General features: G+C 35.2%; 1 protein-coding gene across 1 annotated transcript in view; it reads left to right on the top strand.

The window, feature by feature from the left end:
• LOC136032606 (DNA repair and recombination protein RAD54-like) overlaps positions 1–19,633 on the top strand; it is a gene marked incomplete in the record, with an annotated part of 43,940 nt that overhangs the window by 9,740 nt on the left and 14,567 nt on the right. The window contains 6 exon segments of the mRNA XM_065712876.1: positions 580–649; positions 4,005–4,199; positions 6,342–6,554; positions 7,694–7,855; positions 16,736–16,997; positions 19,579–19,633. Of these exon segments, the coding sequence (XP_065568948.1) occupies positions 580–649; positions 4,005–4,199; positions 6,342–6,554; positions 7,694–7,855; positions 16,736–16,997; positions 19,579–19,633 (957 nt within the window).

Genomic DNA, 19,633 nt, shown 5'->3' with positions numbered 1-19,633 from the left:
TCTCTTAAGGCCAACACAAGTATCCCAATATACGTGTATAAACCAACTGAGAAAAAAGAGAGAAAAATTTCAAGTTGCAAGTAAAACATAAGGGTAAGTACAAATATATAAAAAGAAATTTTCAAAATGCAGTTGCTCATTAATATGTCAATATAGAAGACTCTACGACATCTTTCTGCTATCGTAGTAATTTTTTATTTTATTTTAGATATCTGTTGGTAGTTTGTTTACCTGGTTTAATATGTTATTTATTTTGTAAAATCCCTTGATGGAGAGGAATGATGTGACAGTAAAAGGCCGGCTATGGGTATATCAGTCCAAAGTCCTTGATAAATGCATGTTGTCTTATTTCTCAGGAAATTATGTAACACGGATTCAAACTATCCTCTTAATTAGTTAAGGACAGTAGAAACTATCACCTTGATGTTTATGAATGTTTTTAATTTTGACGGGGCGTGGAAGCCAGACGGATCAAAACAGTTACTAATAGTTCTTGAATGGTTGGCAATTCTAACTCAGACTATGAAATTCTCCCATTTTTTCGTATAAGGTTTTGACAAATTTCCTATTGTTTTTCAGGAATGAGCGCCTTGTTCATGTGGTTGTGGATCCTATGCTTTCAAAGATCTTAAGGCCCCATCAAAGAGAGGTTTGCTTGCTTTTTTTCTTTGACGAAAGTGTATTTTTTTCGGAATTTCTCTTTTGTTTGAAATGTTCTGGGGCTCCGTAGTGGAGCCGTGATTATATACTCTTTTCGAAAATTTCTAAGGAAAATGTGTTTAGGGAAAAAAAAACTCAATTTAACCAAATCTTTTTCATGCGTTTAGGAAGAATAACTTCTATTGAAACAAATTTGAGAAACAATATATTTAAAATAGAAAATTGAATTAAAGTTTATAGAGTATAGGAAAAACATACAGAACCGCCAGAGGCATTGCTGGCCCATAGAGCATCAAATCGACATTAGTCTGTTACCCAACCTTGCGGCAGCAGGGAAGATTGATCTCTGGGTGTATTGCCGAGTAGAACAATACATTCGGTATTGCTGCCAAGGTTGACAATTGTGGTGGGTGGAGCGAACGCCCTCCTAGATTTTGATTAGTTTGCATTTCCATAGAAAAAATCGAACATAAACAAACACCTCACCTCTTGCTTTTTACTCATTAAAAAGGGGAAAAGCTCTTGCCCCCCCCCCTCTTCTCGTTCATTTTTTGGAGTGTCCCAGTGATTGCTGTAATGATTAAGACGACTCATGTCACATTCTTTTTCATGATTTGCCAGGGAACTAAGGAGCTATGCATCAAAAAATTGAAAAAGACTTTAATTCGCTCTGTCAATACGTTGTCGTTCTTAAGGATTGTTAGAAATATAAATAAAAATCCTGGACGTAGGGGGTTTGCTCTTTAGGGTAAAATTTGGCTTGTATTTTACTGAAAGTATTTTTTGGTGCCAGCTTTATTTACCGATTGCCGGTCAAAATATTCAAGCTGAGACTTATATTCCCTTAAGTTTTTTCCCAATTTCTCGCTTTTACAAATTCTAAATTCCTTTATTTTTTTTATGGACAGGGACTTAAAGCTAGTTACTGTTAGCTAAATTAAAAAGAAAGTCAAATAAATTGAACTTTGGCACCAGCTTTAGCTTTTTTCGAAATGTAACCTTATATTTATTATCATTATTATTATTATATTTTTATGATTATTATTATTTTTAGATAAATTTCAGTGTTAGTTACGTTTCACTGTGGATGAGCCTTTTGAACATACCCTATCATCTTCCTCAATTGTGTAAACTATAATTTAAGTAAGACAGTTGTGTAGCTATTTATGATTAAAACATAAGTGCCACCGTCCCTGTAGAAATTAAATTAAGGATCAAGTTTTTATTTCAAATGAAATTAGAGCGCCACACTAAAACTTAAAACATACTGGTATTATCCTGTATGTAAGAGGTTGCTCTTAACGGTAAAACTCGACTAGTCCATTATTGAAAGGAGGCAAAATATATAACTAATTATGGATTGCAAGTGTTATTTACGAATAGCAGTTCAGAACATTAGAACTGGAGTTTATTTTGTTAACAGTAGATGTCCTGAGGTTAGAAATAAGCTACTGAAGATTATGAATATGATTTTTCAAAAAGGAGAAGTACCTAGTGATCTTAGAAAAAACCTAATTAAACCACTGTGTAAGAAAGGTGATAAGGGTGAGTGTGGTAATTATCGAGACATTAGCCTTGTCTCTATATATTGCAAATTACCTAGTAATATGATACTTTTTAGACTGAGAGATGCTGTAGACAAAATTATAAGAGAAGAACAGTGTGGTTTTAGAAAGGGTAGAGAACATATCGACCAAATTTTCACTCTTAGGTTAACAATTAAGAAGTGCCCGAGTTATTAATGACATTCGGTCCTCAGCTTTATAGATTATGAGCAAGTGTTCGATTCCGTTGACAGAAGAGCTTTAGCAAAGGTCTTGTTCTTGTATGGTATCCCAGACAAATACATTAAAGTGATTAGCGCTATGTACTAGAATAATACTGCTGCGGTTAAGGTAGGAAATGATGTTAGCAGCTGGTTTCTTATAAAATCAGGAGTTAAGCTGGGTCGTGTTCTATCCCTTTCTATATAAATCATTTTGATGGACTTTGTCTTAAGGAGCACAGGAAAGGGAATGGGAGAACACGCAATCAAATGAGGAGGAGAGACTTTCCAGGACTTAGATTATGCAGATGATTTAAGCATCCTACATGAAATTTTGAGCAAAATGAATGAACTTTTAGAGGTTTTGCGAGTTCAGGGTGCTAAAGTAGGCTTGAAAATTAACGTTAAGAAGACTTTGTCGCTAAGGCTTGGAATAAGTGAAGATGAAAGGTGACATTGGGTAACGAAAAGATTGATAAGGTGGACAGCTTACCTTTGTAGTATTAGTAAAGATGATGGGAGCAGTGAAGATATTAAAGTAGATTAGCCAAGGTTCAGGGTTCTCTTCATAATTGAACAAATTTTGGAAGAATAGGAAGGGGAGTCTACAAGCCAAGATTAGAATATTGGAAGTTACAATGATGACAGTGGTCAAGTATGGTTCTGAAGCATGGGTGCTCCAAATACTGGATAAAGATTTGCTCTATGTTTTCCGGAGAAATTACCTACGGATTGTTCTGGGTACCTGGCTGACTGACCGTATTTCAAACAGTAGGCTGTACGAAAAGAGCTGTTCAATCCTGCTTTCTAGGGCTATTCTGAGAGAAAGGTTGTGATGAATAAGGCACGATCTGCGGATGAAAGATGACAGATTGCCAAGGATTGTCCTTTTTGGCCAATTGTAGAGGGCTATATGGAAAGCATTTCGTCCGTGGTTCGGGTGGGTAGATGTCTTAAAAAAAGATTTCAGAGAAGTGGGGGAGGGTGGAAAAAGGGAGGCTTTGATTAGAATGGGATGGAAGCAAAGCGTGTGTAGCTGTGTTGGCCTCTGGCAGCTTGTTGCTGTGTTGAGTTGTTAGCAGTAATAGTAGTAAATGCGAACAAATAAGCCTTTTCATTCTCGAGGCATTGTAAAAAAAAATTAATCTTTTGACCAAATTGCTCCGTATTAAAGCATTGTTCCTGAAGCATTAAAAAGAGTCAAGTTTTAACCTAATTACCTGGGGTTTGAAGGAGTATTAGTCCCCACCTCTAATCTAAAGGATAATTTCAGTGCGTAAGTTCTGATACCACTCTTTACTTTCATTATAAAATCTCATTTTTTATTTTGTCTAAATCGTTTTAGTTTTAGTAGTATGTTGAGGGTTAACCTAAATATGATGCATACCCTCAATCACCGCTTTCAGTATTGGTTTTTAAATTCTTGTCAGTGACTGAACCATTTTAGAACTCTATAATACTTTTTACTCTAGAATACAAAGAAATGAAATAGTAGTATTTTCTGCGGCTTTTTGTCCATCGTTTTTAAACTTACCATAATCCCTTACCTTGCGAGAACTACCTTACCATATTATTTTAGGGTGTCAAATTTATGTACGATTGTGTAACAGGACAGCGCATAGAAGAAATGCATGGTTGTATTATGGCAGATGAAATGGGCCTTGGCAAGACCCTCCAGTGTATTACCCTTGTTTGGACTCTATTGAAGCAGAGCCCGGACTGTAAACCGACAATTGAAAAATCAATTATTGTTGCCCCAAGCAGCCTAGTAAAGGTGTGTTAATGTATTACTGACGATTAGCCGTTTTTTTAACATTTTTAATCTCTTGATTTGTCTAAATAATAAGTTTTTTGTTTCTAGTTTGAAAAAAGGCAAATTTTTTTTATGGTTACAAAGAAAAAAAGAACAACTGAAAACAGACATCTCATCTATTAAATTTCATCTGTAAGTCATTGGTTTCAAGCAAAAACAATGTATTTTCTGATGAGAATCTATTTTTAAGGAAATTATTCTAAAGGGTGTTGATGCGAATAAAGAAGCTTTTTTGGTAAATTTTCTTCCCAGGAAAGAAGATAATCAGGAACTTTCTTGACGAAAGTAACCAGTTGATACCTTGATAACCGCTACCAGGTAACCAGACGTTTATTTTCGGTCGAGCTAGGTACAAAGAAAATGTACGATTCATATTGTATACATTAATTATAATTTTATAAGATTAACTTAGTTGTGTTATTAATTCATTTTAGTTAATAATTTGAATAATTAAATTAATAAATTAAATTAATGTGGATTGTGTAAATATTTCTGTTTTATTTATTATTAAATAATAAATAACATTTTATTAAATGTAATTTTATAGATGAAATTGTATTATAACAATAAACCTAATTATTATTGTATTAATAATGCAAAATTTCATAGGAAATTAATTTTGATTTTTGTAAATCAATTAAGTTACAGGTTATCAGCTAATTGTTACTTGCTAATTATGTAAGGTAATTTCTTTCTAAATATGTAAGCAAATTTTCAAATCACTTAGTTAACTGTAATTAAGGTTTTTCACATTGTTTCAGCATGAAGGAATTTTTTTTGTCTGGTAACGGAATTTTACCAGCTCTAATCTGTTTTCGGATGTTATGGATCTCTTTCCAAATCTCAAGGATTTTATTCCATATTTCATGAATTGATTTCCTAATCTCACGAATCTCTTTCCAAATATCACGGGTCTCTTTCCAAACCTCACGGGTCTCTTTCCAAAACTCATGGATCTCTTTTCAAGTCTCACGAATCTCTTTCCAAATCTCACGGATCTCCTTCTGAATTTCCTGGGTATCTTTAAGAAAATGGTACAAACGAAATGTGAAGATTTGGCAGCATGACAAAAATGCTTTTCATTTTGTTGTTGGGTGCCGCAGACTGGAAAATTGTCTACTACTAGTTTCAAAGGGTGCTACCATAAATTACCTAATAATTTCTTCAAAAACAACACCTTTACATTGTACTGTGTATGAAGATGAGTTTCCAGGTTTTTTGTTTTTATTTGTGGTGGTAATTCTTTTATATTTTAAAGTTCTAATTCAACTTCAGTGGTCGTAAAACCTTTGTAATAAATTTCATGTTACCTCTTCAATCCTTCGCTTCTCTTAATACTATTCTAAAACTAGTATTTAGTCCTTTTTTATTCTTTTCTGAATGATCAGTTTTAATTCAAGTATATTATTTCTAATTAAGATGGCTAGAAAAATGTTCTGCAGATGAGGGATGACAGATTACCAAAGATCATCCTTGTGGACCAACTATCCTGGGCCAAACAAAAAGCAGATCACCTCCAATGGGATGGGAAGATTCCGAAGGAAAGATTTAAGGGAAGTGGGACTTCTTGGGAGAGTGTAAAGAGAGAGGCTTTGAATAGATTGGGACGGAAGAGGAGTGTGCGTAGCTGTGTTGGCTTCATTTGACTCGCTGCTGCAGTGAGTTGTTAGTAGTAGTAGTTTTACTCAGGTTTTAGGCCAGCTGACATCTTGACAATTCTAATGTTGAAGTAGTTGATATGTTTCGCTCTGTAGAAGGGAGAATGTGGAAGTTACAGTTGTGTTTATCACAATGTTTTTACTATGATCAATAATCTAGTTTTGAGTTTTTTTTTAATTCATATTCTTTAACAGGTTATCCAGAGCAAGATCGTATCCAGGGGGGCGGCGTTTGAACCCCTGGAAGTTTTGTCTTTCTCCTAAAAACGTAAAAAAACAAATGTTGACGTGTTTTTAAAATTTTTGTGGTTCCAGCCCCCCCCCCCCCCACCCCGAAAAAAAAATCCTGGATATGTCCTAGGTCCCGAGCCACCTTTCTCATATGAAATACTTGTCTAGGCAATAGCTGTCTCCAGTCTTCCCTTAATTAAGGGTTTTTTTTCAGAACTGGGCCAATGAAATACGGAAGTGGCTGTTTGGAAGAGTTATTCCTCTTGTAATTGATTCTGGCTCAAAAGACGATATTGATAGGAATCTGGATAGTTTTATGCAAAGTAGACGACCAGTAAATCCTATACTCATTATTTCCTATGAGACTTTTCGATTGCATGCCAAAGCACTGCACCAATCAGAAATTGGTTTATTGATATGTGATGAGGTATGTTGAATTATTGTTTTATTTATTAACAAATTGGCTAAAAAAAAAAAAAAAAAAAAAAAATACCGGATACCCTTAAAGTACAATGTAACCTTTGCATAGCTGCATACAGGATAAACCAAAAATGTGCCTCAAAAAAGAATTTCTTTGAATGGCACCTTCACTGGTAAATGGATTTGATTGGCTGACACATGCTGGTAAAATCCTGACACAACCCGATCCCTCTATGAAGCACAGAAAATGTTGACTGGGTTGAAGAGTAGGGTATTAATCTTTGTAGAAGATTGGGTGTGATATTTGTGGACGAAAGATCTCGAATTTGCTTAAATTGTCGAAAAATAGAGCTCGTGCAGGCCTAATGCGATTAGTCTCTTTGAATATTTTTCTTCGATAAGGGAAGGCAATCGTAAATATATGAAAAAAACTCGAACTAATGAATGAACGAATTAAAGGACATTTCAGTGCTTGAAAACGATATTCTTGCTTAAACAAATAATGGCCTGATATTCTAGACTGTAATTGAAAGGATTTTTTTGTATGATTTTTTTTTTTTCAAATCCATCCAGCATAAAGGCCAGACTCTGAAACTATATGTTACTCAGTGCGTCATTTTTGGTTACTTTTCGTATTGCAAAGATGGTGTTTATCTATGGTAGAACCTGCTAACTCATCAAGGTCAATAAAATTACCATATGAAAATTTAATTGAAATTAAAATTAAATTAATCAAATTTAATTTATTGCCTTATGAAAAGTATCTAGTTAAATTTAATTAATGTGGGAAATGACTAAAAATGGCTTTAAGGCTATCCAATTGTCCTGAAATTTTGATACTTTTCAAGATTGCTCCTATAAATTCTTTTTTTTTTCGCGTAATTTGTCTGTTTTCTTACTTTTTTGAGTTATATCCTCTCATCCCTGAATCAAAATTATTTGTGAGGAAACCTAGGAAATCACCTTTTAAAATTTGGGATAAGTAATCAATTTCCGGATGAACTTCTTCAAAGATAAGTATTTGAGCTAGCTTAATTTATATTCAGGATTTGATATTTGAGTCTTTAAGCTCCATTCTCAGAAGTATAAAAGAATTTTTGTCTGGAAAGCGACTGTTTACCCCTAACGTAATTTTTTTGCTTTCAGGGACATCGGTTAAAGAATTGTGAGAATCAGACGTACAGTGCACTAATGGAACTGAAGTGTAAAAGACGAGTGCTTCTATCGGGAACACCAATTCAGAATGACCTAATTGAATACTTCTCTTTAATCGGCTTTGTTAATAAGGGAATGCTTGGAACGGCACAGGTAAGAGTTTGATATTATTGCAATATGTTAAAGAAAAGTAAGAAATACTATTTCTTTCTTACAATCGGCAAATTTTGGCGAGGATGTACAGAGCAGTGGCATTACCACATGTCCTTTACCTTTCCCCGCTTTGGGAATGGTTCACAGAAACAGAGAGACTAAAAGTTAGTTCCGCGTTTTGTAGATATTTGAAGTTTTTGATACGCATACCGCTATTCGAGAGAATCTCATTTCTTTTGAATAAGTATCAAATTCCAGATCCCCGTGAAGCTGTGGCAGAACAGGAAACTAATGCTAGAAAAGGTGCCCTTGAGCCTCTTTATAATTTCCTGCCGTTGCACGTCATATATGAGCTATGAATGTGTATAGTGAATGTAATCTAATCGTTTAATTTTTAAGTATTGTTTTTCGCCTTTTTCTTTTTCCTTTTAATTTTTTTTTCTTTATACTCCGCCATGTTGTTGTTCTGATGGTGGGCTAAAATAAACTATCTATCTATCTATCCATCTTTAAAAATCATATCTGTACAGTTGTATTAGTTGCTGTACAGTCATACTGTACATACTGTTGCTGTACAGTACTGTTGCTGTACTCATACTGTACATACTGTTGCTGTACAGTCATGTGCAAATGCACATGACTGAATAACATGAAAATACTTAAGTGCAATATAAGAAATATAAATAAATATAAGAAATATAAGATTAACTTTTAATCGGCTTTGCTACTAAGGAGATGCTTTAAGCTGAACCTTGTTGAAGAAACAGAAAAAGTGCCATCTTAAAATTTTTTTTAGCTTCATAGGACAGTGAAACGTAAGAATGTGAATTTTCTTCTCAGCACATGAATAGAAACAGCATATCAAGTTAACGTGAGATTAACTTAAATTTTTAAGATTAAATATATAAAATAGCATATCAAATTAACGTGAGGTGGATTCCAGTTTTCTAAAAATTAAAAGAAACTGAACAAAAACACCATATCAAGGTAACGTGAGGTGAGCTTAGCACAGACATAATTCACAGTAAATAATTTAAGGAAATTCTTTTTTCCCATTTTATTTTAAGTTTTCAGTGACAGATATCACATTTTTTTAAGACTATGTCTCAAAATTTGGCTACTAAGTTAACAAACTACTTTTTGAATTTCCCGACTCGCACTACAGATCAAGTCTAAAGAGCCCGTCTAATCTGAACTGAAGAGCTTTTCTGTTTCTGTACTTTGTATTCGAGGTTTCCTCTCAACACTATTTCCTCTCGACCATTTGAAATTTTCAGTGTTTTCAGTGACAGATATCTCATTTTTTTAAGACTATGTCTCAAAACTTGGCTATTAAGTTAACAAACTACTTCTTGAATTTCCCGACCCGCACTACAGATCAAGTCTAAAGAGCCCGTCTAATCTGAACTGAAGAGCTTTTCTATTTCTGTACTTTGTACTCGAGGCATTCTATCGTGATCCCGAAGCAAAAAAAAAAAAAATAAACAATTATTGTCAATTTTAAAATCGACCAATCTTAGTCTGTTTCGAAGGTATACTTACCAAGCAACCCTACACGTAGCTCAGATTCAAATTGACTAATGGGTAATTCCTTTGTACTCGGGATAAGCTTATTTCACAGCCTAGCCCCTCTATAAATAACTGAAAAAGCAGTCCTACTCGAAACTAGGGGAGGAACCTCAATATATCCACTTGTCCGAGTTCCGTAATAATGGACGATGTGTAAAACAGTCTGGAAGGCACCCATAACAATACTTATACATAAAAACCAGTGTATAAAACTCACGCAATCTAGCTGCAAGCTTTATATTAATTATATTATATTAATTTTAATATTAATTATATATTATATTAATATTATTTTATATTAATTATATATAATTATATAATTATATTTTATATTATTTTATATTAATTATATTGTACATTAACCTGACCGAATCCATATTCCCTATTCCACAAAATGATTTAACGGCATTATTCTGTAGAGCACGTATTGGGCGAAGTATTGAGGGGAAAGTACCAAGCTATACAGACGAAAAGTACAAATTATACGGATATATCAGAGAAAAATATAATAACCGTAGAAAAAAGTGTTTCAAATTATGGATAATTCCTAAATTCTGCGATTATATTTTACTTATAGCTTTTACATGGTACTTAAATGATAATTTTTCATCAATAATAATCCCAAGGTACTTAACGGAACTTGACGGCTTAACAATTTTCTTTGGTGAAGCTATTCCAGTAATCCAAGAATAATAATTTGGAGACCGTGAAAAGATAACAAAATTTGACTTACTTATATTTAGGTCAAGCCGGTTTACCTTCAATTATAGACATGTCTTGGTCATTGCTGCATTAATTGCAGAGGTAAGTAGTTGTTCAGTTGAAGCAACACACATCAATATCGCATCGTCAGTGAATAAGACTGTAGTGATCCTGGACATAGAATGTGCAAGATCGACCAAATAACTAATTCTGGAAGTAGTTATAACAGCATTTGGCAGATCATTAATAAAGATTAAAAAAAGGGGTAGCACCTAATATAGAGCCTTGGGGATCACCACATTTAACAAGCATTTTGCTTGAAGAAAATCCATTAAGCTGAACGTACTGCTCTCTATTTTGGAAGTAATCACGAAGCAAAGCCAAAGTAGCCCCTCTTAGTCAATAAAATTCACATTTTTGCAATAGTATTTGATGGTCAACCGTGTCAAATGCCTTAATCAAATCCAAAAACAATGCAGCTACTCTAAGATTATTATCGAGAGCTCCATTAATTACCGAAGTTACATACGATAATGCTATCTCTGTTGTTCTACTCCTCCTGAAACCAAATTGAATTGGATTTAACAGTTTATGCTGTTCCAAATGATCATATATTCTAGCGTTAATTCTAGTGTTATATTCTAGTGTTAAGTTCATTCTTACTACCGCCTTTAAAAATAGGAGCTATCCTAGAAACTTTATAGCAATCAAGAAACCTTCCCTGTTTCAAACACACATTAATAAGGGAATTAAAAACACCAGCAACGTAAGGAAACGCTGTTTTTAACACAAGAAGATTAAATGAATCACTACCGACCGATGTACTTTTCATCCCAAAAATAATTTTCTCTACTTCGTCATGAGAGAAGGGTTTCATATATATTGAAATACCAATTGGAGTCTTCATAAAAAAAAACTCCAAAGGAGGATCACAATCAAAAGGTACAATACGGGAAGATCTTAATTCGAGATATTTACCTCAAAAGAATTTTTATCCCCCCACCAATGGCTTTATGAGTCTACTGCTCTTTAGGAGCCTTCCCCAGGACACACAGTGTGTCCACAGGTGGCGATAAGGGGACGCCCTACAGATATGTAGGGTACCTCCATAGGAGGCACGGACCAAGGGGGAACCTTGTCACCCTCGCCTGGGGCCTTAAATACAGGTGGAGGAGGAAAAAGACCCCTCAAGTGTACACTCAACAGGGCCCACTGGCGCGTCCACACGTCCCATGAGTTACAACCTTCTCCCAGTAGTGGATTAAATTGCATGTTGACTGAGAACACCTTCGTGGGAGGATTTTCCATAGGAGAACAACTGCGGAAGGGCGTAAAATCCGGATCTATGGACAACGGTCTCTGTAAAGGGCTGCCTCGACCCTTTCGGGGTACCTGCAAGACTGGAGACCTTGTGGTCAACTCTATTTCCTCTTGAGGAGTGGCGCCCCTTGAGGAAATTATTGCCTAGTAAATGACATAGCATTCGCCCGGGATTCTGGTTAATGGATAATTCTTCTGGGCTTGGTCTGTTTTGGCGGGCGTTTTCAGGCTTAAAAACCACTTCCCAGCTAATTTATCTACTATGGGCTGCCTCCCCGCAGTAACATAATATTTGTAGGCGTGAATATATAATGAGTCGGAGGTAATAGGCTTGGGACTGTCTGTGTAGGATTTTGACTCTTGTTTATAGAAGAGCATCGCCAAGTGCCGAAAACCATGTTTTGACTAAGATGGGCCCAGGATTGCACAAAGCCTTCATTTATACTGGAGGCCCCAGAAACTTCTTGCTGTCTGGTTCTTAGCCGACTTAAGCGCTTCGGTGTAGACTTGATAAGATATGTTGACCCCCGTTCTGCACTGGTATCCGGGACCATTGCTTTTCCTGATGCCAAAATAATTTGAATGATTTAAAGAGCATGAAAACTGGAACTTGGGATGTTACGACGATAAAAGATGGCTATTGTATCGACATTTTAACTGACGAAATCAGGCGGTTCAAACTGGACTTATTAGGAGTTTCAGAAACTCATAGCCCAGGGGTAGGAAGCATGAAATTAGGTGATATAGAATTTGTTTACTCAGACAGGAAGAATGGGGTACATAGACAGGGAGTAGGGCTCATAGTACTAATTGCCCCATTGTACTTCCTAGCTGAAGGGCCAAGAAACGGAGATCAGCACTGCCGGTAGGGACTGTAAAGTCTAATGCCGTATTCTTTACCTTTTTTTATTGCTCACTATAACTAAAAAGTTCAGGGTATAAGTTATAGTAGCATATCACTCTGTAGAATTGACTGACGGAGATACTAGTGATTTGGATGAATTTTACTTGCAGATACAGGAGCAAATAGACAGGGTCCCAGGTAGAAATATGGTGTTTTTACTAGGAGATTTTAACGCCCTGGTCGGTAGAAATAGGGATAGATGGTATCCTAGGCTAGATAAATTTGGTGTAGGACAAGAAAACAGTAATGGCTACAGACTTTTGCAATTTCGTAGGTATAACAATCTAGTTATAACCAATACGGTGTTTGGTCATGAAACTGCCCATGAGTTGACACGGTATTCACGTGATGGTAAGACAGCGAACCTCATTGATTATGTTATAGTAAACTAAAGACTGGCAGGATCAATATAAGGTACTAGGAATATATATGAGTGCTGTTATTGATTTTAAAAGTAAAGATCACCATCTAGTAGTGTCTGGGGTTAATTTAAAGCTGAAATTTCGGAAGGGTAAATAACTCCCGGGAAGTTATGATGTTGGTAGACTCCAGGATGAGAATTTAAGAGAAACTTTCCAGGAACAGTTGAATACTAAACTTTAGAGTTTAAAATTTGACGATGTGGAATATGGTTGGAATAATTTTAGAAAAGCAATTTGTGAAGTTGCTGATGGTGTCTTAGGGAAGAAAGTTAAGACTGCAGCTAGGAGTATTAGTGAAAAAGCTTTATGTTTAATAGAGAGGAGAAGGGGTTTGTACAAGAAATATCTGAGTGATAGATCGTATAAAAACAAAAGGAATATAAAGAAAGTGGAGAAAACATTAAAATATGAACTGAAGAGGTATGAAGTTGAGGCCATGGATAAAATTGCCGAGCATCTAGAAGATGCAGCTACACGGCATAATTGTAAAATATTGTACTGGCATATTAATAAATTGAGAGGGAATAGTCAATCTGGGCTTGTCCCAGTTAAAAATAAGAACCGGGCTACAATTAGCGATAAGGAAAGAGTTAAAGAGAGATGGGTGGAATATTTTGAGAAGGTGCTTAGATTTGTTTTGTGAGGAAGAATTAGCGATAGTACTAAAAGGATTAAAAAATAATAAGGCTCCAGGTGCTGATAGTTTGGTAAATGAGTTTCTTAAATATAGCGGCTCTGAGGTTAGAAATAAGTTACTGAAGATTATGAATATGATCTTTGGAAAAGGGGAAGTACCTAACGATTTTAGGACAGCCTTAATTAAACCACTGTATAAGATAAGTGATAAGAGGGAGTGTCGTAACTTTCGAGGCATTAATCTGGTCTATGTAGCTAGCAAATTAATTAGTAATATGATACCTTTTAGACTGAGAGATGCTATAGACAGAGCTTTAAGAAAAGAACAGTGCGGTTTTAGAAAAGGTAGTGGGTGTGTCGACAAAATTTTCACTCTTAGGTTAATAACTGAGGAGTGTATCAGATGTCAAGCACCTTTAGTCTCAGTTTTATAAATTATGAGCAAGCGTTCGATTTTGTTGACAGAAGAGCTTTAGCAAAGGTCTTATCCTTATATGGTATACCAGACAAATACATTAAAGTGATTAGTGCTATATACGAGAATAACACTGCTGCGGTTAACAACCATTTGGATTTCCCAGCCCGGACTAAAAACCAAGTCTAGAGAGCCTGTCTAATCTGGACTGAAGAGCTTTTCTATTCCTGTTCTTTGTATCCGAAGTTTCCTCTCAACACTATTTCCTCTCAGCTATATTGATTTCCCAACCCGGACTAAAGCTCAAGTCTAAAGAGCTTGTCTAATCTGGACTAAAGATCCTTTTTATTCCTCTACTTTGTATTTGAGGTTTCGTCTCATTACAATTTCCTCTCAACTATTTAATTTTAACAACCTGGACTAAAAATCAAGTCTGAAGAGCCTATCTAATCTGGACTGAAGAGCTTTTCCATTTCTGTACTTTGTATTCGAGGTTTCCTCTCAACACTATTTCCTCTCAGCTATATGAATTTCCCAACCTGGACTAAACTCAAGTCTAAAGAGCTTGTCTAATCTGGACTAGATCCTTTTTATTCCTCTACTTTGCATTTGAGGTTTCCTCTCATTACTATTTCCTCTCAACTATTTAATTTTAACAACCCGGACTAAAAACCAAGTCTAAAGAGCCTGTCTACTCTGGACTGAAAAGCTTTTGTATTCCTCTACTGTGCAGTCTATGTTTCCTCTCAACACAAGTAAGCTAATAAAAGTTTTGTAAAGTACTGTTGTTGATAAGTATATTTCTCTCTCTCTAAAAAAAAAAAAAATTGGTGCTTTAAAATGCCGACTCTAGGTCCTTTTTGACACTTACCGCCGCCTTTGCCTTGGTTCACTCTAAGGTCACTAGCTGTCTCTTTGTCACCAAATGTCACTATGTCTATGTCACCTATGTGTCACCAAAACTGTTCTGATCCTCTTGCTAAATTTGCGAATCTTTTCCTGTGTGCTATATGCAGAATATATAAGCATAGAATGCTGAATACAGAAAGAGCTTAGTCATATTAAGCTCAGATTTTTTATAGCAAGGGAAGCACTTTTTTTCACTTAAGCTTTTAAAGTATGCTTTCCACTTCGGTGCATGCAATAGTAAACAGTCTGTCATAGTCCTTGGAATAAAATATTGGTGTGGGTGGCTCAGGTAAGCTGCTCAGGGGCTGGCAACCCTGCCTGCCAAATGAGCATGTTAGGCTCCGTAAAATGTCAACTGCACAGACTTTTGAGGGCTACTTCCACAGTTACATAGGTTGAGTAAAAGGCTATTGGCTTTTTCGTCACTTGTAAAGTACTAATGTCTTATTAGGAAAACCCAACAGGTCCCATGCAGTTAGTAGCTATCTAATAGCCAAGGTTGCTGCAATACCTTTAAGTAATTAGTGATGCCGTACACAGTCTTGCAACGTGATTGCATGAATCAGCATATTTGTACGGTCAAATTAATGTTTGACTTTCCCCCAGTCTGTCTTTTACTATTAAAGCTATTCGTAGTTCTTCTATAGTTCTTTTTTTATACTTATTTAGTTATTAGTATTGTCTAACTTTTTTTATATTATTTGCAATTAAATTCTAACATAACAAAAAAAGGTATTTTGCTGATGCTCTTAAGTGGTGTAATTTTCGTAATTTTTTTTTATCTTTAACTGTGGCTGTATTTTTTTGTAATGAACATGGTTAATCCCCCCGCACCCTTAGTTTCCAAGATCAAAAACATGAAAGTGGAAACACCCTTGTACGCCTTTTAAGCTTACTAGGGTAGTATTGTATATTGTAGGTTTCTCTCGGAAGAACCATGACATGGCTTGTTTTTTTTATGTCATGGGAGTTAGTACAAGGGATTGTAACAAATCAGTTTCTACGGCGTCGCTGGAATTCAAGTTCCATAGACATTAAAAACGAAATCTGATTGTTTAGTCATAGGCAGCACAATAGCACTGCCTAAGTTAAAAGTAAAGTGGGTTAAATGTGTTATGTGTTTATTTGTTTTTGTTGTTTTTCAACGGACTTCGCATGGAGGGGGTTGTCGTAGTGAGTTTGGAAGAAGTTCATTCGATAGGAATTTGAAAGTTGTAGTGCCCTTTTTATGAGTCAAAAGCGATTGAAGAACAATCAGAACTCCCACCCCCACGCACTTTTCACAATTCACAATTCACAATTCAATCACAATTTTCAGATAGCCGTTTTGTTCAGCATAGGTGAAAGGTCCAACAACTGTGTCTTTGGGGATGCCAGCCCCTCAAAGTCCTTGGGGCAAGGGCTGTAAGTTATGCAATTCACACATTGAATTAAATGAACTAAATCAAAACACTATGTGCTTGTAGGTTATCAGAAGGACTTACCTCAGGAGCAGCTTAGAGTATTAAGTTGTAAATTTTGGGGAACGATGAGGGAGATCATCATTTGACAAAAAGATAGAATGTGCACGGTACTACTACTGCTACTACCACTGCTACAACAGCTACTGCTTCTATTGTGATTGCTACTAAGCCTTAAGATATTAAGGGGAACATTTCAGGAAATGTTGAGTTGAAAGTGGAACTAAGTCAAAACACACTATGTGCATACAGATTGTCAAAATTGCGTATCAGCAATATCTTAAGAACAGGTTAGAGTATCTAGCTATATTTTCCAGAGATGGTAGGGGGGATCGCTGGGGATGATTAAACTGACGAAAAGGCAATATATGCTATTACGTGCTGATATGCAATGTGTGCTGAAACGTTTTATTTTTAAAGGAAAAAGACTTAAACTGAAGAAAAAAGGATCAATAAAGAAGCAACGAAAAAAGATTGTAAATTTTCCAAAAAAGGCATCAGCAAATCTTGAACTATGGATTGTGTATCTTGAAACTTTTCTAGGAGTTTAAGAAGAAATTTGAGAATCCTATTCTCAGAGGAAGGGACGCAGATGCCTCACCAGAGATTCAGAAAAATGGGGAAGAAAAATTAAATGAACTAGCTTCAATCGTGAATAGATGTATCATCCGACGAACATCTGCTCTGTTAACGAAATACTTGCCACCTAAGACGGAGCTCGTTGTCTGTTGTAAATTGTCACCGATGCAGAACGCCATCTATAAATCATTTGTTGAATCCTCGTTAATGAAAGGTGCCACAAAAGGTAAAATTAATATTTTATTTGATAATCTTTTATTAGTTTGTGGCTGTATGGCTATCCTTTCACCAAAGATTTCACATTATCCAAAGAAAATCCAAGTTAATATTATGGAAAAAGTCTCTTTGGATATATTTTTTGGATATTTAGTATTGTTTTTACCTAATTTTGTTTTGGAATGTGTGAATTATTGGTTTGAGGCTCAAACTGGGAAATTGCCATATCCTTAAGAATACTCAACAGTTGGATGTTTTGGGGTTTTGGGTGTAGGGGGGGGAGGCTGATGGCTCCTGCAGCTCTCTGTAGGTGCCCTATTGTAAGTTGTCACCGATCCAATATTTCATCTATACATAATTTGTTGACTCTTCATCTGCGAAAGGCGCAATGAAAAGTAAATATTTGTAAATTGTTTTGACTATACTTATATGGGGCTGTATCAAAGGATGTGGCATGGATTACGTATATTCAAAGACGAAAATTTCCAAATCGGGGAAAAACATTTTGCGCCAGTCCTGTGTACTCCGCTGCGGGCACCCTTGAAAAAGGATGCTATAAATTTATTTTAAATTCCAAGATTTGCTTTTTGAACCTTTTAAACGTCTGAAAAAGAAAGCAAAAATTAATCTTGGACCCGCTGCAGTTTTTGTAATTAAAGAATATATTACTTTTTTTTTTCTGTTTTTTTTTTTTTTAAATTACGATAGGAATTATAAAAATGGCATGGTTATTGTGCTTAGGTTTCTACCCTATTGAATATTTAATATTTTCAGTATTTGTTTATCTCTATTACAGTTTTATAATTTAAAAATTTCTATAATTTTAAGCATAAATAGTTGGTGCTGTTGGATAATTCAGCGCTTGAATATGTTATTTGGAGCTGCTAAATAAGCTAGGTAGAAAAAAAGAACAGAGTAAAGTTTCATACCAAAATCCATCATAAGAAAATTCGAATTATTTATTGAAAAAAGGGAAAAAGACCATGTACGTACGTAGAGATGGAGGTCTTTGGGCCTGATCCCATCGAAACCCTAAGTTTTTCAGGATTTCTTTGCAAGTTATCAATAATTTTATTATTCCCCCCCCCCCCCCCCAAAATAAAAATTCTTGCGTTCTGTTTAAAAAAGGCCCCGAAGTGATGTAAAATTAAAAAAAAAAAAAAAAACAAGGCTGCAAGTTGTGCAAGTTGTCCATTGTTAACATATGTGGTTTTGCGGAAGGGATGGTCGTACAAACTCTGGAGGAGACTCATTCGATTGGAAATCGAAAGTTTTAGTGCCCTTTTTGAGAGTCAAAAGTTGTTGAAGCGCAACAGCCACAAAATAATTAAGCTATTTATTTGTAACTAATGTTTATGTAACTTAAAGATTCATTACTAATTGTGTTTGTTATTTTTGACTTTCAAAATGTGGGTTGAACGAAAGTCCGTGTTAAACAGGAGACGAACGATGGTAGGGGGAGTAGAAGTTGGGAGTAGAGTAGAAATGGGTGGAGGGGGAGAGTTTTCATTTGTTTTTTAGGTTTACTTAAATCAAAATGCAAATAATTTCTCTTCGTTTTGAGCTTTAATGCTGCTCCTTACTGGCAAATTTAACAGATTTGGGAATTGGAAATCCAATGTTCGGCAACTCATCTATGAAAATGTATAATTTCGTCTTGTTCTTTTTAAAGACAGCTCTTAATATAGATTTTTTTTTCTTTTCCCAAGGGTAACTATATTCAACTAGTTATTGTGGGCTATTGGAAGAGGCTTTAGTTGGATGGTAATTTGAAGTTTTAGTACCTTTTTTTTGACAAAAGAGATCACATAAAAAAAATGTATTTGTCAGCCATGTTGGAAAATCAAAATGTTGTCACGATTAGGCTCTAATTATTTGAAGAGGATATGGTCTTTCCACTCTAAAGGTTGGACTTGTGCTCTAAAATGAGGATAATATAATGAAAAGTTTTATTTCTTTTTTTATGACGCGAAGTTGCGAAAATGAAATTGCTAATTCAGTTGTGTTTGCTTTAAAGTGCAAGTTTTCAGCCTAAATGTGATGAAAAGTCGTGAGAAAATTAAATACTTTGCAATTAAGAACAGTCTATATTCATTGTATACTGAAGTGCTCCGAGAAAGGTATTAGTTATCCTTAAACGTAAAGGTTGGGGGAAAGGGGAGTGACGGGCCGGCAACCCTTTGACATGTATACAATCTTCGATTCGATTTAAGTTTTCGCCTTGCTCCTTGCTTGTAATTAAAAAACTCGATTTTTTCTACTAATTTAAAGGGACGATAGAAATCTTTGAGAATGTAAGAATATTGTCATGGGTCTTAAAAGTCTATTAATTTCAACGGTAGTGGAAACGAATTGAAGTTTATCACTAATGCGAAAATACAAACTAATTTATTTCAAAGAATTTGATTGTAAACTGTTTTTTCCGTTCTCTCTTATAAATCTTAAAGATTTATGTCCGTTGCATGTTTTTCTGAGCACAAGTTTTCTATTGTTATTTGATTTATTAAGATTGTAAAAAGGTTTTTGCATACAGTTTAAAAGTTTTGTACTCTGTCATTATTTAAGATGAATTTGTTGTTCCTCCCTTTCAGAAAATGGGAAAACCGGTGTTTCAGCTTTGGCATCAATTACCCATGTGAAGAAACT

This window comes from Artemia franciscana, chromosome 11 (assembly GCF_032884065.1).
Source record: "Artemia franciscana chromosome 11, ASM3288406v1, whole genome shotgun sequence".
NCBI classification, from domain to species: Eukaryota; Metazoa; Arthropoda; class Branchiopoda; order Anostraca; family Artemiidae; genus Artemia; species Artemia franciscana.
This window is presented reverse-complemented; position numbering and strand designations above follow the sequence as displayed.